The sequence below is a fragment of the Balaenoptera musculus genome, chromosome 5 (assembly GCF_009873245.2).
Source record: "Balaenoptera musculus isolate JJ_BM4_2016_0621 chromosome 5, mBalMus1.pri.v3, whole genome shotgun sequence".
In the NCBI taxonomy this organism is placed as follows: domain Eukaryota; kingdom Metazoa; phylum Chordata; class Mammalia; order Artiodactyla; family Balaenopteridae; genus Balaenoptera; species Balaenoptera musculus.
In genome coordinates this window covers 46207008-46224880 of record NC_045789.1, presented here as the reverse complement: position 1 = coordinate 46224880, position 17873 = coordinate 46207008, and the positions used below count along the sequence as shown (strand labels likewise).

Below are 17873 nucleotides of genomic sequence, written 5' to 3'. Positions count from 1 at the left end.
TTAATTGGCAGACATTTAAAAAGCACTAAATAAATGACAAGATACGCCATATTCATGAATACGAAGATTTAGTATCAAAGAGATAGCAATTCTCCCACAAGTGATCTTTCCATTCAGCTGAGTTCCAATCAAAAGCCCAGTGGACTTTTTATGATCTTGATAAGCTGCTTCTACAATATATATGGAACAACAAAGGGCCAAAATTCTGAAAACGAATGACAGGAGGGCAGGGGCTTCCCCTGGCAGGTATCAGGATTCATTATAAACCTGTACTATTGAAAGCAGTATACACTGGTATATACTAGAGTTCAGAAACAGACCCACACTTGGGACCGTAATATAAAACAGCTATAGCAAGCCAGATCAGTGGAAACAGGAGAAACTATTTAACACATGAATCTGCACAAAATTACTATTCATATGTAAAAAAAGACCAAGAACTTGTACTGCTACCTCATACCCTACACAGATACTAACTGTAGCAAATCAAGTACTTAAGTGTCATAAGTAAAAGTGTACAATTCTTTATAGGATATAGGCGAATATTTTCATGATATTGGGAAAAGGAAGAATTTCTTAAACTAGAAACAAAAAGTGCTAACTATAAAGAAAAAATTGATAAATTTGACTATATTAAAATTAAATTTACGTTCTCCCAAACACACCATAAATACAAAAAAACAAACAAGTTTCAAATTGGAAAAAGATATTTACAACAAATATAACCAAAAATAACAAAGAAAATATAAAGAACGTCTGCAAATCAAGAAGATAAAGATAATCCATTTGAAAAATGAACAGAAGACATCAGCAGGAATTTTAGAAGAGGAACCCATAGGGCCAATAAACATAAGGAGAGACTTTCACCTTTTTAGACATCAGGGAAAGCAAATTAAGACTATATACCATTTAATACCAATTCAATTAGCAAAAATTTTAAAGTATGAAAATACCAAATGTTGGAGAGGAAATAGATCTACCGGAGGTTCTTTGCTAATGGAACTGTAAATTGGAACAACCACTCTGGGAAAGAATTTGGCCTTGTCTTGTGAGGATGAATGTTCATATGCCCTAATTTTTCCTCTCCTAGATTCCTATTCAGGAGGCACTTTCACAGGTACTCAAGATATGCACAAGAATATATACAAGAATGTTCATAGCAATACTATTTGTAACAGTAGTCTATTTGTAATAGCAAAAATATCGAAATAAGCCAAATGTCCATCAGCATCAACAGGATATCTTGTGGTGTACTTACTCTATGGAATATTAGAGAACACTCAAAACACATGAACTATAGCTGCACAGAACAACATTAATGGACCTTAGCAGTCTGCTACTGAGTAAAAAGAAAAATAGATTCCACAAGAGGAGTGTCTAACTCCCTTAAGTTAAAAAAAACTGAAGCTACTTTGTAATACTATATCAAACTATATGAAGAAATTCAAAGAAATAAGAAACAAGATCCAGGGTGATGGTAGGCGCAGGGACAGGATAAGAGAGGAGCTCATATATAAATGTTAATCATCAAAGTTCTAGTCCTTTGTTGAATGTTGGGTCAATAGATGTATAAATAATAAAAAGAAAATTAAAAAGGGAATGAATACAAAATGGGTGAGAAGGGCTTTGAGTAGAAACATTACATAAGGACAAAGTCTATATTCTTATGAATTTTTCACCCATGGTATCTTGGACATCCCAAAATAGTAATTTTCTTTAAATTATGACAGCATTTTCAGAAAAAAAAAAAAAATCCAACTGATTTCACACTGTTTCAAACCCAACAGTCATTGGAGATTTGAAAAATTATAAGTTGTGCCTGACATGAAATTTGCATTTTTTTGCCAAATTTAGCAATGTGGAATTAGAAGCTGTTCATTCTAATCAAGAGCCAGGAGCTCTGTCCTTGTAGTTTATCACCATCTCAGAAGATAATACCTTAGAATTCTTGGCTGTCTTCTAAAAATTCCCTCTCAGAGGATACTCACAGTAATATTAGGAAGTAGTCTTTTGGAAGCCTGCATATTGTATTTGATAACTCATGTAGAAAAATAGAGAAACTTTTAAAGTATAAATTTAGGGGAAATTTTCTGAAGTTTTGCAGCTTCGATGAATTTGAGATTCCTTCCATGCTGTTATCAAGTGATGTGAAGAAATATGGAAAATTCTATGATCTTGCACTGAGGCTCTGAACTGTCAACTTAACAAAGGTCTCTGGGGATAGAAATGAGAGCTGACTGAAACCTGCTGCCCCAGATCACCAGGCAGCCGTGCTCATATTCCTGATCTCGTACCTCAACTAACTGTACAACATAGCCATGCAAATTTGCATGTGAAAATACACTTGGCTTTGCAATATTTATTTTCATTGTTGCTGTGGTAAAGTGTAAAGTGCCCTCATGCTCACAGCCAGCTGTTCTAAAAGATGAATGACTCAGGGAATCTTTCCAAGAAGTTGTTGCCTCCCTCCTAGATATTTCCAAAAATATCCTTGAAGAAAGAAGAAATTGTTCATTAAGACATTCAATTATTGTCCATGTAGAAACACAGAAAGCCAATTTTATTTCTCAATAAACAGTGCAGAGGAAAGGGAAATAAATGATCTTTGTTAATATTGGGCATCTTGGGGGTTGAACATCCATAGGTTCGGTCCAGGTAGAATGAAATCCATAATTTCCTAAATTCTTTTGTTAAACTAAAATTTTTATCACATTAACTATTACTTAAAGTGAGTCCTTGGCTAAGCTAAATACCTTCCATTCTTTGTTTCACAGAATTTTAAAATTGTTGTTATCATATGTTATAGTGGAATTTTACCTGTTTCTAAAAAGCAAACTATTCTTAGAAACTCTAGAAGAATCTTACAACTGTGTTTCTAGAAGGATGACATATTTCTGACTGTGTTTTGCTCTTCACTAGATGCTTGTAATAAAAACAAAACCTTGTGTGGCTCTTATAGTAACCAGAGGGCATCTCTTTGTTTTACGCCCTATACCTAAAGTGCATTTCCCACTATTATCTTGAGCTACTCTTCAAAGAAGACATTATCAAAAAGATATTTTAGGAGGAATAAATACTGGGATTTTCATGCAGTTTAAATGGTGTTGCTTTATCACAAAGGGAAAGAGATTTTTCCATTTAGTAGAGAAGGGAGCACCCGAGATCTTTACTGGAAATATTTATTCCTGCAAACGTGCATTCATGTCTTGCCTCATATTTGCCTAATTAGGATGATTCTTCCCCCGACCCAGAGATCTGGATTCAGTTAAGTTCTCTGCCTGTGTATGGTGCTCTCTTAAGAACCTCAGGACCTGAGGTGGAAGAACTCTCAGAGGTTTCCAATTTCACAATGGAAGACATCAACAACAAGAAAATTAGGTATATAACCACCTGGTGTTACGTGACAGAAGTTTTTTAAATTGTATTAAAATATGTAAGCAACTAACCAGTAGCTCCTTTGAAAGATTATGTTACCTCTGGTCCCATTGCTAAACAAAAATTCAGTCATCTTACTTGACCTGTCGGTGTAGTTCATTCATTCTGTTCTTCTCTTGGCCTTTGTAGGTACCTAGCTGCATTTGAGACCGGTGGTCATCTGGTTACTGACAGCTTCCACTTCTCGGTCTCTGATTTGGACCACAACCGCCTGGACAATCAGAGGTTTACCATCATGATCACTCCCGTCAAGGATCCACCCCAAGTCATTGCTTTCGCTGACCTTATCACCGTAAGTAGTTCAGATCAATGAACTGTGGGTGCTGTAGAGAGCGGGAGTCTGTGGCAGTGTGAATGAAGGATTTCTACCTAAATTGGCTGTCAAGTCCTTCCCCTCAAATATCTAGGCAATAGTATCAAGATACATATGGCTTTCAAGCAAGAGTTTTTCAAAAAGTATGAAAATAATTACATGCAGAAGATCAAATCATTATATCCACATTATTTAATTAGTCAACAAGTATTTCTGTGCCAGACATAAATCTAGATGTGTACAATATTTTGTATACTATGCTAGATGTATATAGCAGTAGGAGTAGGAATGTATCTTTTAAGAATTTATAGTCTAATGTTTGCAGCAACTAAAACATAGGGATATGGACAGTGTCCCCAGGTCACTTTTTTTTTTTTTAATTTATTTTATTTATTTATTTTTGGCTGCGTTGGGTCTTCCTTGCTGCGTGCAGGCTTTCTGTAGTTGTGGCGAGTAGGGGCTACTCTTCTTTGCGGTGTGCAGGCCTCTCATTGCGGTGGCTTCTCTTGTTGCGGAGCATGAGCTCTAGGTGAGCGGGCTCAGTAGTTGTGGCGCATGGGCTTAGTTGCTCTGTGGCATGTGGGATCTTCCTGGATCAGGGCTTGAACCTGTGTCCCCTGCATTGGCAGGCGGATTCTTAACCACTGTGCCACCAGGGAAGCCTCCCAGGTCCCATCTTAAATGGATTGATACTTATCACTGTAAACAATATTGACAGCTCCCTGGGGTTGGGAGGTGAAATATAATGTACCTCGATCATGAAGTTACCTAGACCTGAATTCAAGTGCCAGTTCTGTTACTAGCTGACTGACCTTGGACCAATTATATAATCTTTCTTAGCCTCAGTTTCCTCATTTTTTAATAAATTTATTTATTTTGTTTATATTTATTTTTGGTTGCATTGGGTCTTCGTTGCTGCACGCGGGCTTTCTCTAGTTGCAGCGAGTGGGGCTACTCTTTGTTGTGGTGCGCGGGCTTCTCATTGCAGTGGCTTCTCTTGTTGCGGAGCTCGGGCTCTAGGCGCACGGGCTTCAGTAGTTGTGGTGCGTGGGCTTAGTTGCTCCGCAGCATGTGGGAGCTTCCCAGACCAGGGATCGAACTCGCGTCCCCTGCATTGGCAGGCGGATTCTTAACCACTGCGCCACCAGAGACGTCCCAATTTCCTCATTTTTAAAGTGTTACTATTCCTGTTACATAAAGGATTATTCTGATGATTAATAAAGTAGCACTAAAAAGCCCCAGTAGAGTACTGGCTCATGGTAGGGATTCCATAAATGTTAATTCACTTTCCTTCTTCTGCTCTATGTACATACCATAATGCCAAAAACTCAGGACTCCTGGTTTTGTTGAACAACTGAAAATTCATAAAACTGAGTTGTTTCTAAATGGTTCTGATATTCCACCCATTTTTTTTTTTCATGTCCACACTTCGGGGCAATCGTTTGGACCTTCCCCATTCCCAGAGTCAGGGTGACCTCCCACTTTGTAACTTGTAGATCTTCCTATATTTAGCCAATAGTCATTCAGAAGTAAACGGCTTCATATCCAGCAGGCTAGCAAAAAACACTAGGGTCAGCTTGCAAAGTTAGCATACAAAACAGGGCCCTAAAGGAAAAAGGTAGCTGGAGCAACTGCTTTTACTCATAACCGATTTATTTTCCTCCTTGACGGTAAGATAAGCACTAGCTTTCAGGTATGGTGAGCCTTTTCTTCCTGCACACCTATAAACATACACTATCATGGGATAAATGAGACTTCCTGCTGGGAACTCCTATAGGACAGAGCTACCCTCATAGTATCCAAGGGAGGACTGGATGAATCATTCTGTAGCTGCGGGCTTTTGAACGTTGATACGGAAGGAAGGCAGCCATTCTGTCGTGCAGCTGTTCCAAGGTAGGTGATTAGAGGGGGCCAGAGCTGCTTTACAACCAGATCCATCATGGAAGGAAGCACAGCTTGGAAGGGAAACATGGAAGTCACCGTGTCTGAGTGTAGCTTCGAGAGGCGCTGAAGGATTGCACGGTCCCAGCAGCTCGAACATTCCTCATCTCGTGCGTGCGTAGAGGATCTGCCTCCTCAAAGAAGTGGAATTGGTACTGGAAGGTCGCCCCAGGCAACTCTTTTCAATTCAGTTCCTTTTACTGCAGTTACGTGCAACCGCCCAAGGACTCTCTCCAATCTTTTCTTTCTTAGGTTGACGAGGGAGGGAGAGCCCCACTCTCATTTCACCATTTCTTTGCTGCTGATGATCAGGACAGCCTCCAGGGTGACGCCGTCATTAAACTAAGTGCCCTGCCCAAGTACGGCTGCATCGAGAACACGGGGACAGGTAACAGCAGGCCTGGAGAGAAGGGAGCGTGGAGGTGGGTAACGGTCTGCAATTAACCTGGATCTGGAGAACTAAAGCGGGAATGGAACCATTTCAAAGAAATGGAAGGAGGGAAGGTTTCATTGACTCAACAAAAATTGAGTGTTTCCTGTATGCCAAGCACTCTTTTAAGCACTGGGGATATATCAGTAAACAAAACAGACAGAAACCCCTACTTTCATGGTGCCTTAGATCCCGGTGGGAGGAGACAGATAAGAAACCTAATAAATGAAAAAACTGTGTAAGACGTCAGGAGGTCAATCAGTGCTATGGGAAAAACTAGCGCAGGGTGAGGGGATTTGGAGTGCCAGCAATGGGGACGCAGGGGCTTGGGGATTGCACTCGGAATTGAGTGTCAAGGAAATAAAATTTCCTGTCCTTTTATTGTGAGGCAGCTGCAGTTTAGCTGAACCATAGCCTACGTCTCAGCTTTTTCTAAGGATATGACATGAATTGAAATGCATGCTTGTCTCTCTGTGACCCTCTCCTCAACATCTCTCCCCCCGCACCATCTACCCTGGACCCACTGGTTATCACAGAGAAGGGGAGGGGAGAGGATGGATACCGTCCACAGGTCCGCTGAGACCACAGTGACGGGCAGTTGAGACAGCTCCTGGCAGGTGACCGTCCTGCTGCCTCTGCAGTGAGAGGCCTGAGTGCCAGCGCGTGGCTCTAACTGGTGTGCGGCTAGCAGCTCCCACAGAGAGGCCACTGACCGAAGGCGTCTGTGACCAGCGCGGTGCCCGGGATTTGAGCCTGGTTACCGGAAACTCATTTAGCAGGGGTCATGTTTTCCTATAGAAAATCTTGAGTCTTTTCCCCATCTTGCCTCTCAGTGTGTGCTCTTAGATTTGTTTATTGCTGAGTTAGATTTATCTCAACAAATGTTTATACAGTGGATGTAAAAGGTGAATAAGACGCAGCCCCTGCCTCGAGTGGGAGACAGATATGAAGACTGATAAATTACAATCATGAAACGCCGGGACAGGGAAAGGAGGAAAGCACTGAGAAAGGACATAGGACAAGACAGTTACTTTTGCCTGGAAAGGCAAGAAAGTCGGAGGAAGCAACATTTGAGTTGGAACTTGAAGTGTCAGTGGGAGTTGCTGTGAGCAGAGGGAAAATGGCATTTCTCACAGAGGGAAGAGCACGAGCAAAGGTGGGGAATCAGGAAAGGATGGTTGCCCCCGGCCTTCTCTTCTCTCCAGGTGATTTCTTATTAAGCTTTTTTTAACATCGTTTTATACTAACCTGGAGTACATGCAGAAGTGAAATTTCTGGCAAGCCTCAGCCTCTCTTAAAGTGGTTTGCAGACTTTAATGTGCGTAAGACTCACGTGGAGGGACTGTGCAAACATTTTCCTGGGCAGCAACCCCAGAATTCCTGTTTGAGGAGGCTGGTGAGACCCATGCATTTGCATTTCTCACCAGCTCACAGGCGAGGCCATTACTGCTGGTCCACACTTGGAAAACGGTTGCTCTACATTAGTACGAACCTGGAAGTAAGGAAAAGACATTCAGGGGGGCAAATAATTGTTCCAAGGCACATCGTGTAAGGACCCACCCTTTGCTCCATGGGAGTTCAGAACCAAGTCTGTTTTATACATATGAAACTAGCTACCTAGATTCAGAATTCAGGTGATCAGAAGAACATCTTTTTAAAAACATTAGAAGAAGTAACTATCAGTTCATACCGGCAAGATGGAAGAAACAGAATAATCATATTGTCTGGTATGAAATCTAGCAGCATGGATAATCTACATTCCTTTAATACCAGCACAACCAGGGCAGGGCCCACCTTGATCACCTGTCGGGCATCACTGTGTTCCAGTGCAATGCAATAATAGATGTTCATGATGATAGCCTGCACACATCAAGAATGATTTAATTTGCACATAGTATATTCTGTTTAAGAAGGCAAGGAAGAACATTAATGAGAGTGAGTTATGTGAAAAAATAGAAGGTGCAGTTTTAAAAATTGAAAGGACTGGTGCTTAAAGCTTCAGTGGCAGATTCACTTGTTGAATAGCTTTTTTTCTAAGACAGAAAGTAAGTCATTATTCTATTCAAGTATATTTTTTGGCACTATTTACTTAGGCTATTTTTGACCCAAATAAAGATACTATATTTCTTATATTTACAGTGATCAAAGGAAAGAGAAATAAAATTTGAAGGAATTATAGCAATTCCTTTTGGAAACCCTGAACTGTATGCCCTAGGGATTATCAGGTCACTGGTCACTTAGAGCCCTCTATTCTTCTGGTGTCAAGAGGAATCATATCTGAGGGGTAAAATTTAAGAAAATTCATGTCATTGAAAAAAATAATATTTGTCTTGAATTCTTATTTCAAACAAATTATATGTAAAACATTTTCATTCCTAGTCTTTACATTGGGAGGTAAACGAAAAATGACCCTGTCTGCAATCTAGGAAGTCAATGGCCTTTTAATGTATGACCTAATCTTTGCAAAGGACCATGAAAGAGGGAAAGAGAAAGCCTTATTGCTTTCAGATCTTCTATCGACACTTTTCTTTGTTGATGTATATCCAGGGAGTGTTTGAAGACACAGGGGTTTCTTTTTTCTCCTCTCTTTAGAAGAAAATGTAACAATTTAAAATCAATCAATTACAGAGACTTAGACCAAGTAAGAGACAAGTCATCCATCATTTAGACAGTGCTTACTCTTCCCCTTGGCCTTTGGGGTAGGGATGAAAAGAAGAGGTAACCAGAGCCAGCACTTTCTATGGAGCTCTGAATGGTACTTGAGCATCTCAGTACCTGAACTGCACCCGAGCTCTGCATGGTCCCTGAGCATCACAGCAGCCCTGGTGTACCATCCCAGGGGCTGAGCACTAGCCCATGCAGAGGTTTCCTTAAGGAACTGAATAGTGAAATGAAAACATGCTTAAGGAGATGTTTCTTAGATAAAAAGGTATGCAGTTAACCTTTTCTTGTGCAAAGAAAGAAGGTTCCTCTTGCAGAGTGGTTTTGAAATTGACTAAAGCTTAAGGTAAAATCTTTACTATTGTATCAATACTTGTCCCATGACTTATTTTATCAAATATTTCTAACAAAACAACCACTGATTCTATGCTCTATGAAATAAAAACATTCAGAGTGCTTTCATGCATGTTATCTCATTTGATTCCCATTTGTAGATGAAAAATAGTGGGGAAACTGGGATCCCATCCCAAGTCTTCCAATTCCGCTCTCCCACCTTTATTCTCAAACATATTTTCCTCTTCTGTTGATAGTGCTGTCAGGCTTGCTGGTTCAGCCCAGGAAGCAGGAATTGATGGATCAAGGTAAAAGTTCCCTCTCGCTGTTGATGCAGGTGATCGATTTGGCCCTGGAACTACCAGTGACCTAGAAGCATCATTCCCTATTCAAGATGTCCTGGAAAACTACATTTACTACTTTCAGAGTGTTCATGAAAGCATTGAGCCAACCCATGACGTTTTCAGTTTTTATGTAAGTGATGGAAACAGTCGATCAGAAATCCACCGCATCAACATCACCATCGAGGTAAAGACTTTGCAAGTTGGATAAGTGGGGCCTTTGACCACAATATCCCACCATTAGATAGCTTTATGTGAACTCAGAAAGCAAAGAAGATTGGGTTTGACCTTGAATTTTAGAGGTCAGTTTTTAAAATATAACCCTGACCTTTAGGAAACTTGTAGAATTAAGGCTGGCATTTGGGGATGGTCTGACTTGGAAATCTGAATTTCCATTTCAGAGTAAAATCTCTGTTCTGTGTGAAAACAGTTTGTGAGGGTCAGACAGAGAAACCTTGCCAGTCTCATATTAGGTGAAAAATAGCATATGCTTATTTTTCCCTGAAATTATTGTATGCGGTTCTATGTGCATACTTGCCTTTTCTTATATTTTTTACTGCATTTATTCATTACACTGTAACATGAAAGAAATGTGTTCCTCGGTGCTGTATTTATTCTCATTTGAGCAACTACATAGGCTTGCTCTGTCACCCCAGGGAGAGAGATAAAAGGTAAAAATCAGAATGGAATGCCCTCTGCCTTGAGAAAATAAAACATGGCACTCTCGGCACCCTTCAGGGACAGTGGTTGAGGGGTGCTGGCATGAGGATGGGGGGTCAAGGAGATATCTTTAGACACCCACAGTTTCAAATATGTGTCCTCCTACAGGTACTGTGCCATGCTTAGTCTTCTAAGACTGTTCTGATTTCAAATAATGTGCCCTTTTATCCCCCAAATATACTTGTCTAACCACATGTCCATATTTTTGGTCTGGAAAATGTCATCCTTATACCTATGGAAAATACCTGAGAAGATTTCTATAGCATGTCCATCAGTGTCTTTTCAAGGGGATATTTGGTTTGTGTGACCTGCTCGCCTTTCAACCTAACCATTTTGAGTGGGAATTAAAGATGGTGACATATTAGATACAAACTACTATGCATAAAATAAACACCAAGGACCTACTGTACAGCACAGGGAACTATATTCAATGTCTCATAATGATCTATAATGGAAAATAATCTGAAAAAAATATCTATATAACTGAACCTCTTTGCTGCATACCTGAAACTAACACAACTATATTTCAATAATAATAATAATAACAATAAAAGACAATGACATGTTACATGCTATTTCGGTAGTGAAAGTTAATGTGGTGGTGTTACTTTCTCTGAATAATGCATGTTATTTTTTTCTTCTTAAACCAGTATCTTTGTGAGACCTAATATTTTATGCTTTAATCAGAGGAAGAATGACGAGCCTCCCAGGATGACCTTGCGGCCCCTTGGCGTGCAGCTGAGCTCGGGAGTGGTGATAAGCAATTCTTCTTTGAGCCTGCAGGACCTGGACACTCCAGATAATGAGCTGATTTTTGTATTGACAAAAAAGCCTGGCCATGGTAGGGCACAACTGCTATGGGAAGCTTCTTAATTGAGGTGCCCGATGGGTTATTAGAATAAACACATAGATTTCAGCTGATCATTCCTCTGCCTTGCCGGTGTGTAGTCCACTCTTTGCATCAAAGTATAATCAAATTCACAGGTAGCTAATATTCTTTGGGGCCACAGTAGACTCTGGTTGCTCTGAAAGCCTGAATCCTGGGTAATTGGTGTCCCTGAAATTCAATTTCAGCTGTTTTCTTGCTTTCTTATGTAACCTCAGGCAAAACAAGTTTTCAGAATCTGCACATCCTCTTCTCAGAGCAGGCATCACTGCTTGATCATCCTGGGCCATTGCATGCAAGCAACAGCATAGCAGCCTTGAAATTAATCACAAAAGGTGTTCACTTCAGGTTAGAGGCGTGGTAGACATCTTTATGAGCTTGTTCCTTTTGCAAAGAAAGCACTTTCCCTGATTAAACCAGAAGTTTAGCAAACCACCATGGGACTCTTCTACGTACTTCTTTTCTAAGTGCCATCCCCCTAGTATTAGCTAAAGCTCTGCAACTTTCTCATCTCCCAAGTGGTATCTTAGCCCATCCTAATGGCTATTGGCCTTTTGAAGATGAAACTGTTGTTGATGGAGAGCTAGCAGGTGAGGTCGTTTGTCATTGCATTTTAGCTTGCCTTCATCCACTTTCACTTTCTTTAATGAAGCACTTTAACTGTCCCTTTGTGGTACACATGACCTTGAAAACAGAAAAATATGACTCAGCCCAAAGATGTTTAGTGTCTTTCTGAATTTAAAAGGAATTTAAAATATATTCCTCTCTCCCACCCCAGATGCCCCAGGCGGAAGGCAGCAAGTGGAGAGTGCTATCTTCACCTTGCAGAAGGTGAAAATAAGGTTTAGATAATGAAGTGAGTTTGAATTCATGGAGAGAGATTTGATTCCTAAGCCACCATATTACTGTATCCACCTGTGTCTCCTTAAGAGATTTTTAATGAGGAAAAGCAGAACTTTGTCTTCTTTATTTGGAGATGAGGCCGTAGAGCTTCACCCTGTCCTTCTATGTAAAATACTGATTTGTTGGTCATTTATGTGCCACCATGAGCCTCTGAGGGGCTTGGCATTCTACCCAGGCTCGAGCGGTTGACAAAATCAGACAACGTTTTGGTGCCATATATACTCTACCATTGTTTCTTTCTTTTTCTTTTTTTCGCTTCCTTCCTCAGGTCATCTGCTCCGGAGGCAAACTGCTTCTGAGCCTCTGGAGAACGGGAGGGTTTTGGTCCAAGGCTCCTCCTTCACCTACCAGGATATCCTGGCCGGGCTGGTTGGGTACATGCCTGGTGGTCCTGGTGTGGCAGTGGATGAGTTCCGGTTCTCCCTCACTGATGGACTCCACACAGACACAGGGAGGATGGAGATATACATAGAGCTGCCTACAGGTGACACCCCCCACTTGGCTGTAAACCAAGGCCTCCAGCTCTCAGCAGGTACCACAGGGATGGAAGAGAGTGGCCGTGGTTTCTTCTTTGTTGGTGTGCAGTACTTCCTTCCATGTCAGCTCTGTGGGAGGATCTTGAACTGGGTGTGCAGAATCTGGGGAGACTAGTGTTGGGGAGAACTGTTGTTTTGGGGACACTAAGAGTTGTGAATGACAAATGTGAAACCTCTGAAGTTCTTTGGACCTCTGTCTGTGAATTTGAGAAAAGATTGAGAAGAGCTTATAGTATTCCCAAGGTCCACAAAAATCTTCATTTATCCAACTACTCGTAGGCCCAGGTCTCTTAGAACATTGCTACTGCCCAACCAACTCCATGGAAACAAACAACAAAATCTAGCAGGATTTTCAAGATGCTTATTTAAAAAAAAAAAGGCATGGAGGGGCAATTGGGAAGTCATCATGCACTAAGAGAGATTATGTAAATAATTGAGAACCATTAGATATGGTGTTCTAGGGTCTAATGTTCACAGTTTTACTTATGGATAAGCAACACTGAAGGACCTGTGGCACATGTCAGTCTTGGAGTCAGTTTGCAGTAGAGTTACTTAATTAGAGAGTGGGCTTTTTTTCCACAGAGCATCTGTGTCCCACTGGAGTTCCGTTTGCTTGCTTATTCTTAGTTTCACATGTATTTTGTCGTGAAAAATATATGGTATAATGGTATTTGAAAATTTGGAGATTCCCAAAGGTCTCAAGTATTAGGTATGGGACTTAACTCTGCCCTATTTACAAGCTAATAAGTTATCTTCTTACTGTTTCACGGATGCTGGTAGAAGACACGAGATTCCTTGGCCAGAGACAAAGTACTTTGTGACAGCACAGCACGCAGCATTGCCAAGAGCAATTTTGCATCTATTCACAATGCCCTCCAAGTCCCATGGGGGTGACGCGGAGGGCCCAGATGAATACCTCCGTGTGCAGTGTAATGCATTACAGAAGAGAAACACTGAGCTTGGGGAACTCCCCATGTTATAGTAGCGATAAGCAAGGCTGATCTTTGTCCCAGAGGAAGATGTCATCTCATCCCTCAGGGTTACTCGCTGAGAATGGCCTGCGTAATGAGTGGTCAGGCCTTGCATTCTTGGCATTACCCAGCAAGAACACGCAGGGACACTCAGGGCCCATGGTGGATTGCCACTGCAAACACTAGTATGTATTACACATGAGTGACTAGGACCTACTTTATCAGAATTTACTATTTTTAATGTGAGACAATGGCTGGAGAGGAAAGCGAGGGGGAAGACCCTGAGAAGACGTGTTTTCCAGGAGACAGTGCCTTGTCTCTGTCCCCAACACCTGTGTGAGCCTTCCAGGGCCCAGTGCTCAGGTCTCCCTGCTCTGTAACCCTCACCATATATTCTGTCTTGAGGAACAATGATTCTGACTCTTCAGTCTGAGAGGGCAACAGATACGTTTGTGAGTTTATGTAAAGCTGTTTTTTTATGATTTGGTGATCCTTAAGTAAATAAATTAGGTCCAAGCAGGTTTCATCATAGGTCTGGGAGTCATTTATATCACAGAACTAGGAGTTATTACATAGATCTAGATACTAACTGAAAGGTCACAGGCGTAGGGTGAGCACAGGTAGAGAGTGAAAGTGTATCAGAAGAGAAAAGGGGGTCAGATCTAAACTCAAGGGGTGATTGATTAGCAAATTGGGAAGTTGGGACTATTCACTTATGGAAATTAAACTTCATTCATCTGGAAACAGAAGGGCAGGCAGCTGATACTTCCTTAGACCAGGGAGTGTGTGTTAATTTAGTCTCCAGTCTCCTAAAATCATTTGACGTCCTATTCAAAAGCAATGATGGGGAATGACCTAATCTATCCCATTCTCTTCCAGGGTCCGTAGCGCCCATCACAGAACAGCACTTGAAAGTGACAGATACTGACTCAGGTGACCATCAGGTGATGTACATCTTGAAGGAAGATCCTGGTGCAGGGCGCCTGCAGTTGGTAAAGCATGACAGCCTGGAGCAAATCTCCGTTAAAGGCCCCATCCAAAGTTTCACCCAGGCTGACATCAGCCAAGGTCAGCTGCTTCTCTTCTGCCAACCCAGACTTCCAGAAACTCCACCCCCAGTAGTCAAATGAGAGTTAAGTGCCTGGTAGCCTATGGCAGCAAACTGAGCACTTTTGTTTTGAATTAAGAACTGAGTTATAGCTTCATTTATTCTTTCTTGTCTTCTCAATTTTTTTGGTTTTGCAAAAAACTCTCCTTCTTGGCTAAAATGTGTTCATGCTTTGACATAGCATTGATGAAATTGGGGGCTATTATAGACGAAAAAAATCATTTTGACTTGCTATGATGCTAAAAATGTGTGTGAGAGAGAAAGGAAAAAGAAGTGAATTGGGATGGATTAAGGTGAAAATTATGCCTGCCTTAGGTGAACAATTTATATCTCTTTCCAGCTCCCCAAAGATCACAAGTTAATGAACTAAGCAAAATGGAAGGGCATAAATTGGAGCTGCCTGAGGGAGATTACATAGCTCATCCCTCCTCCAGGAAATGCTGATGGAATGTAAAAGCATAAATGTTAAATGCTACATAGTTACTGTACAGTGCTTTCAGGGGTGAAAAAGGAAAGAAAGTTACATATTTGGGAGGAAAGTAATCCAACATCATGTAATGATGTGCAGTTCCATTTAGAGGTGGAAATGTGTCCCCCCAGGAGAAGAAGGTCCCGTCTGCACTAACGCCCAAAATTGATAGCAGCCAAAATCTCATTAGACATGTTTAGTGAAGGGAGTGGAATAAGTCCTTAATTATTCCATGCCTCAGTGTCCCTTTTGAGAATATGAGAGCAGGCACCTCTTCCTAGATGTTTGGCTATCTTTTCATTGCTAGGTACTTATAAGTTATGCTGTGGGTTAACAAAAATGTAATATATTGCATTTTTCCCTTTGGATCCATTTGACTTCTAGGTAGAGTTTATTTATTTTGTTCATCCATTTCTTTGTTGGTTGGTTATATCCAGTGTCTTTCCTAAAATAAATTAAGGCTGTACTGGGAAATGGGAGTGACAGCTTCTGGGAGAATGTGGGCTGCAGCTCTCTGTCCTCTTGCCCTGTGACATGGATATTTAACAGGGTCACACCAGTGACGTGGGTCCGGTGAGTGCACATTTTCCACGTGAGCAGTTTTGCTGATCTAGTTTATTCATGAGACTTCTTTAGAGTCTTCCACAGACGCCAAGCCTCAACTGTAAGCAATGCTACTTGCTACTTAGGATGATTTTATCATGATGGAGTCAATGATGATGAGGAAGTTGCTAGTGGGAGATGAAAGGGAGGAAATGAAAACATTAGATTAAAATGTCAAAAGTAATGTCTAAGTGAGAAGGGGTTAGTTGATTCACTGGTGTGAATACCAACCGAATTCTCACCTGACATTTCAGAAATAAGGGCAGAAAACACTAATAGCAAATTTTGATTTTCTTGTCCTTGTTACAGGCCACGTAGAATACAGTCATGGAAAAGGAGAATCTGGCGGGAGCTTTGCTTTTAAATTTGATGTGGTTGATGGAGAAGGCAACAAATTGATTGGCCGGTCATTTTCCATCAGTGTTTTGGGTAAGGGGGCACTGGGTCTCTAAAAATCCTCCAGCATTTCTGAGGTCGAATGGTGCATACTGTGCTCACCTTGAGGCTTGAGCCTTTCCTTTAGGTGCTCATGTGGAAATCTGGAATCATATCCTGTCTGTTGTGCGAAGCCGTGGCTCCTTGATACGCTCTCTGAGGGACAGGCCTGGAGACTATTCTGATCTTACCCCTGGACGCCAGGCCCAGAATTGAAGAAAGGAGGCTAAAAATGATCCCATTTCAAATCACTCTTTCTGATATTTTCAGAAGAAGACAAATCCCCACCAGTCATCACCACCAATAAAGGGCTGGTCTTGGATGAAAACTCGATGAAGAAAATCACCACTCTGCAGCTCTCTGCCACTGACCAGGAGACGGAGCCTGCAGAACTGATCTACAGAATCACCAGAGAGCCCCAGCTGGGCCACCTGGAACACACAGCATCACCAGGTAAGCCCATCATCTCTGACTTCATCAAACCAAAAGCTGGGATTTAGGAAGCGCTGGGGGCAGCCACTCTATGTGTACACATTCACCTTGAATCTGCCTTTGTTGGTATTTATTTTTGGCATCACTAGTTCTGACCATTATATACTGCCTTGCATTATACTTAGAACAAAGTATGCTCAATAATTACTTACTGGAAGTTGAATTTAAAATTAAAATTTGATATCAACAGTCTTGTCTCCGTAACTAGAATTCAACAAGTAACAAGTGAGCATGCATGTTGAGTAAGAGCTTGGTTTAGCTGCTACAGAGGAAAAAAAAAAGATAAATAAGGTATAACCACAACCTTTAGAGTCCTCTGTTGGATAAGGTAAGGAACCTCTGCATATAATCATACATAAGGGAAGAAGATAGCAGGTATTTTAAGAACTGTATAAACCTGCTATCATAGGAGTTCAAAAGTGAAAGAAGCTACATCGGGTGTGAAGGTGCAAAGAGGTGGCATTTAACAGTGCACTTGAAAGATAGAATTTGGGCTGACAGAAACTGTGTTATTCCCAGAGATAGGAACAGCATGTGGGCACATTCCAAAAATTATGAGTGGGCCAGTTTTGCTAAAGCATATATTCTGAAAATAGTAGTTGATTGGGCTCATGGGTAGATTGAGATTTTTACGGAGGGTCTTCAGAGTGGCAATCAGTAATCTCTATTTAATTCGATAGGCAATAGGGAGTCACTGCAGAATTATGAACAGGGAGGGGAAGTGAAATTCATCTAGTGTCCAACAGGATGAACTGAAAGAAAAAGGAGGCAGTGCCATTGGGTAGGAAGTTTCTCATTTGGCCAGATGCAAGCTAGTGAGGCTTCACGTGGAGGAGCAGCAGTGGGAATAGCAAGATGAGAATAATAGAAGAGATTATTCCTGGTACCTTGTAAGTATCCAGTAAACAGTAGCTGGTGGAAGGAAGGAAGGAAGCAGTTAATTTCAGGAGGAGAACCTATAGAACTTGGCAGCTTGAATGGATGTGAGGGATAAGCGATATTTGCTGAATAAACAACCTAAAGGTAGAATTGTCTTTATTTGGTCCATCCTAGAAGCAGTGTCAGCTTGCAGGAAATTTAGATCATTGTTTTCTTTGGATTTCAGGTTACAGATTCTTCATTCATTCAACCACGGAAATAGCAAAACAGAGAAAGTGCTTGCCCTGATGCTGGGAATCAGATAGTAAGCAAACAAGCAAGCAAATATATCATATGTCAACGGTGATAAGTTAGGGGGTGAAATGAGGGCGTTCTTGGGGTGCAGGGAGCAAGGAGGCGAGGGAAGGCCTCCCTAAT

General features: G+C 41.2%; 1 protein-coding gene across 5 annotated transcripts in view; it reads left to right on the top strand.

Annotated features, from left to right (window-relative positions):
* The window catches only part of FRAS1 (Fraser extracellular matrix complex subunit 1), a 445822-nt gene that overhangs the window by 345936 nt on the left and 82013 nt on the right, over positions 1 to 17873 (top strand). For 2 of the 5 annotated variants that reach the window (XM_036852336.1, XM_036852340.1), the window contains exons 39-47: positions 3230 to 3378; positions 3565 to 3727; positions 5942 to 6077; positions 9451 to 9641; positions 10862 to 11015; positions 12232 to 12495; positions 14350 to 14538; positions 15960 to 16079; positions 16356 to 16538. In XM_036852336.1, the coding sequence (XP_036708231.1) occupies positions 3230 to 3378; positions 3565 to 3727; positions 5942 to 6077; positions 9451 to 9641; positions 10862 to 11015; positions 12232 to 12495; positions 14350 to 14538; positions 15960 to 16079; positions 16356 to 16538 (1549 nt within the window). The remainder of the gene's footprint in view (positions 1 to 3229; positions 3379 to 3564; positions 3728 to 5941; positions 6078 to 9450; positions 9642 to 10861; positions 11016 to 12231; positions 12496 to 14349; positions 14539 to 15959; positions 16080 to 16355; positions 16539 to 17873) is intronic. The other 3 variants (XM_036852337.1, XM_036852339.1, XM_036852338.1) reach the window with 3 other exon arrangements.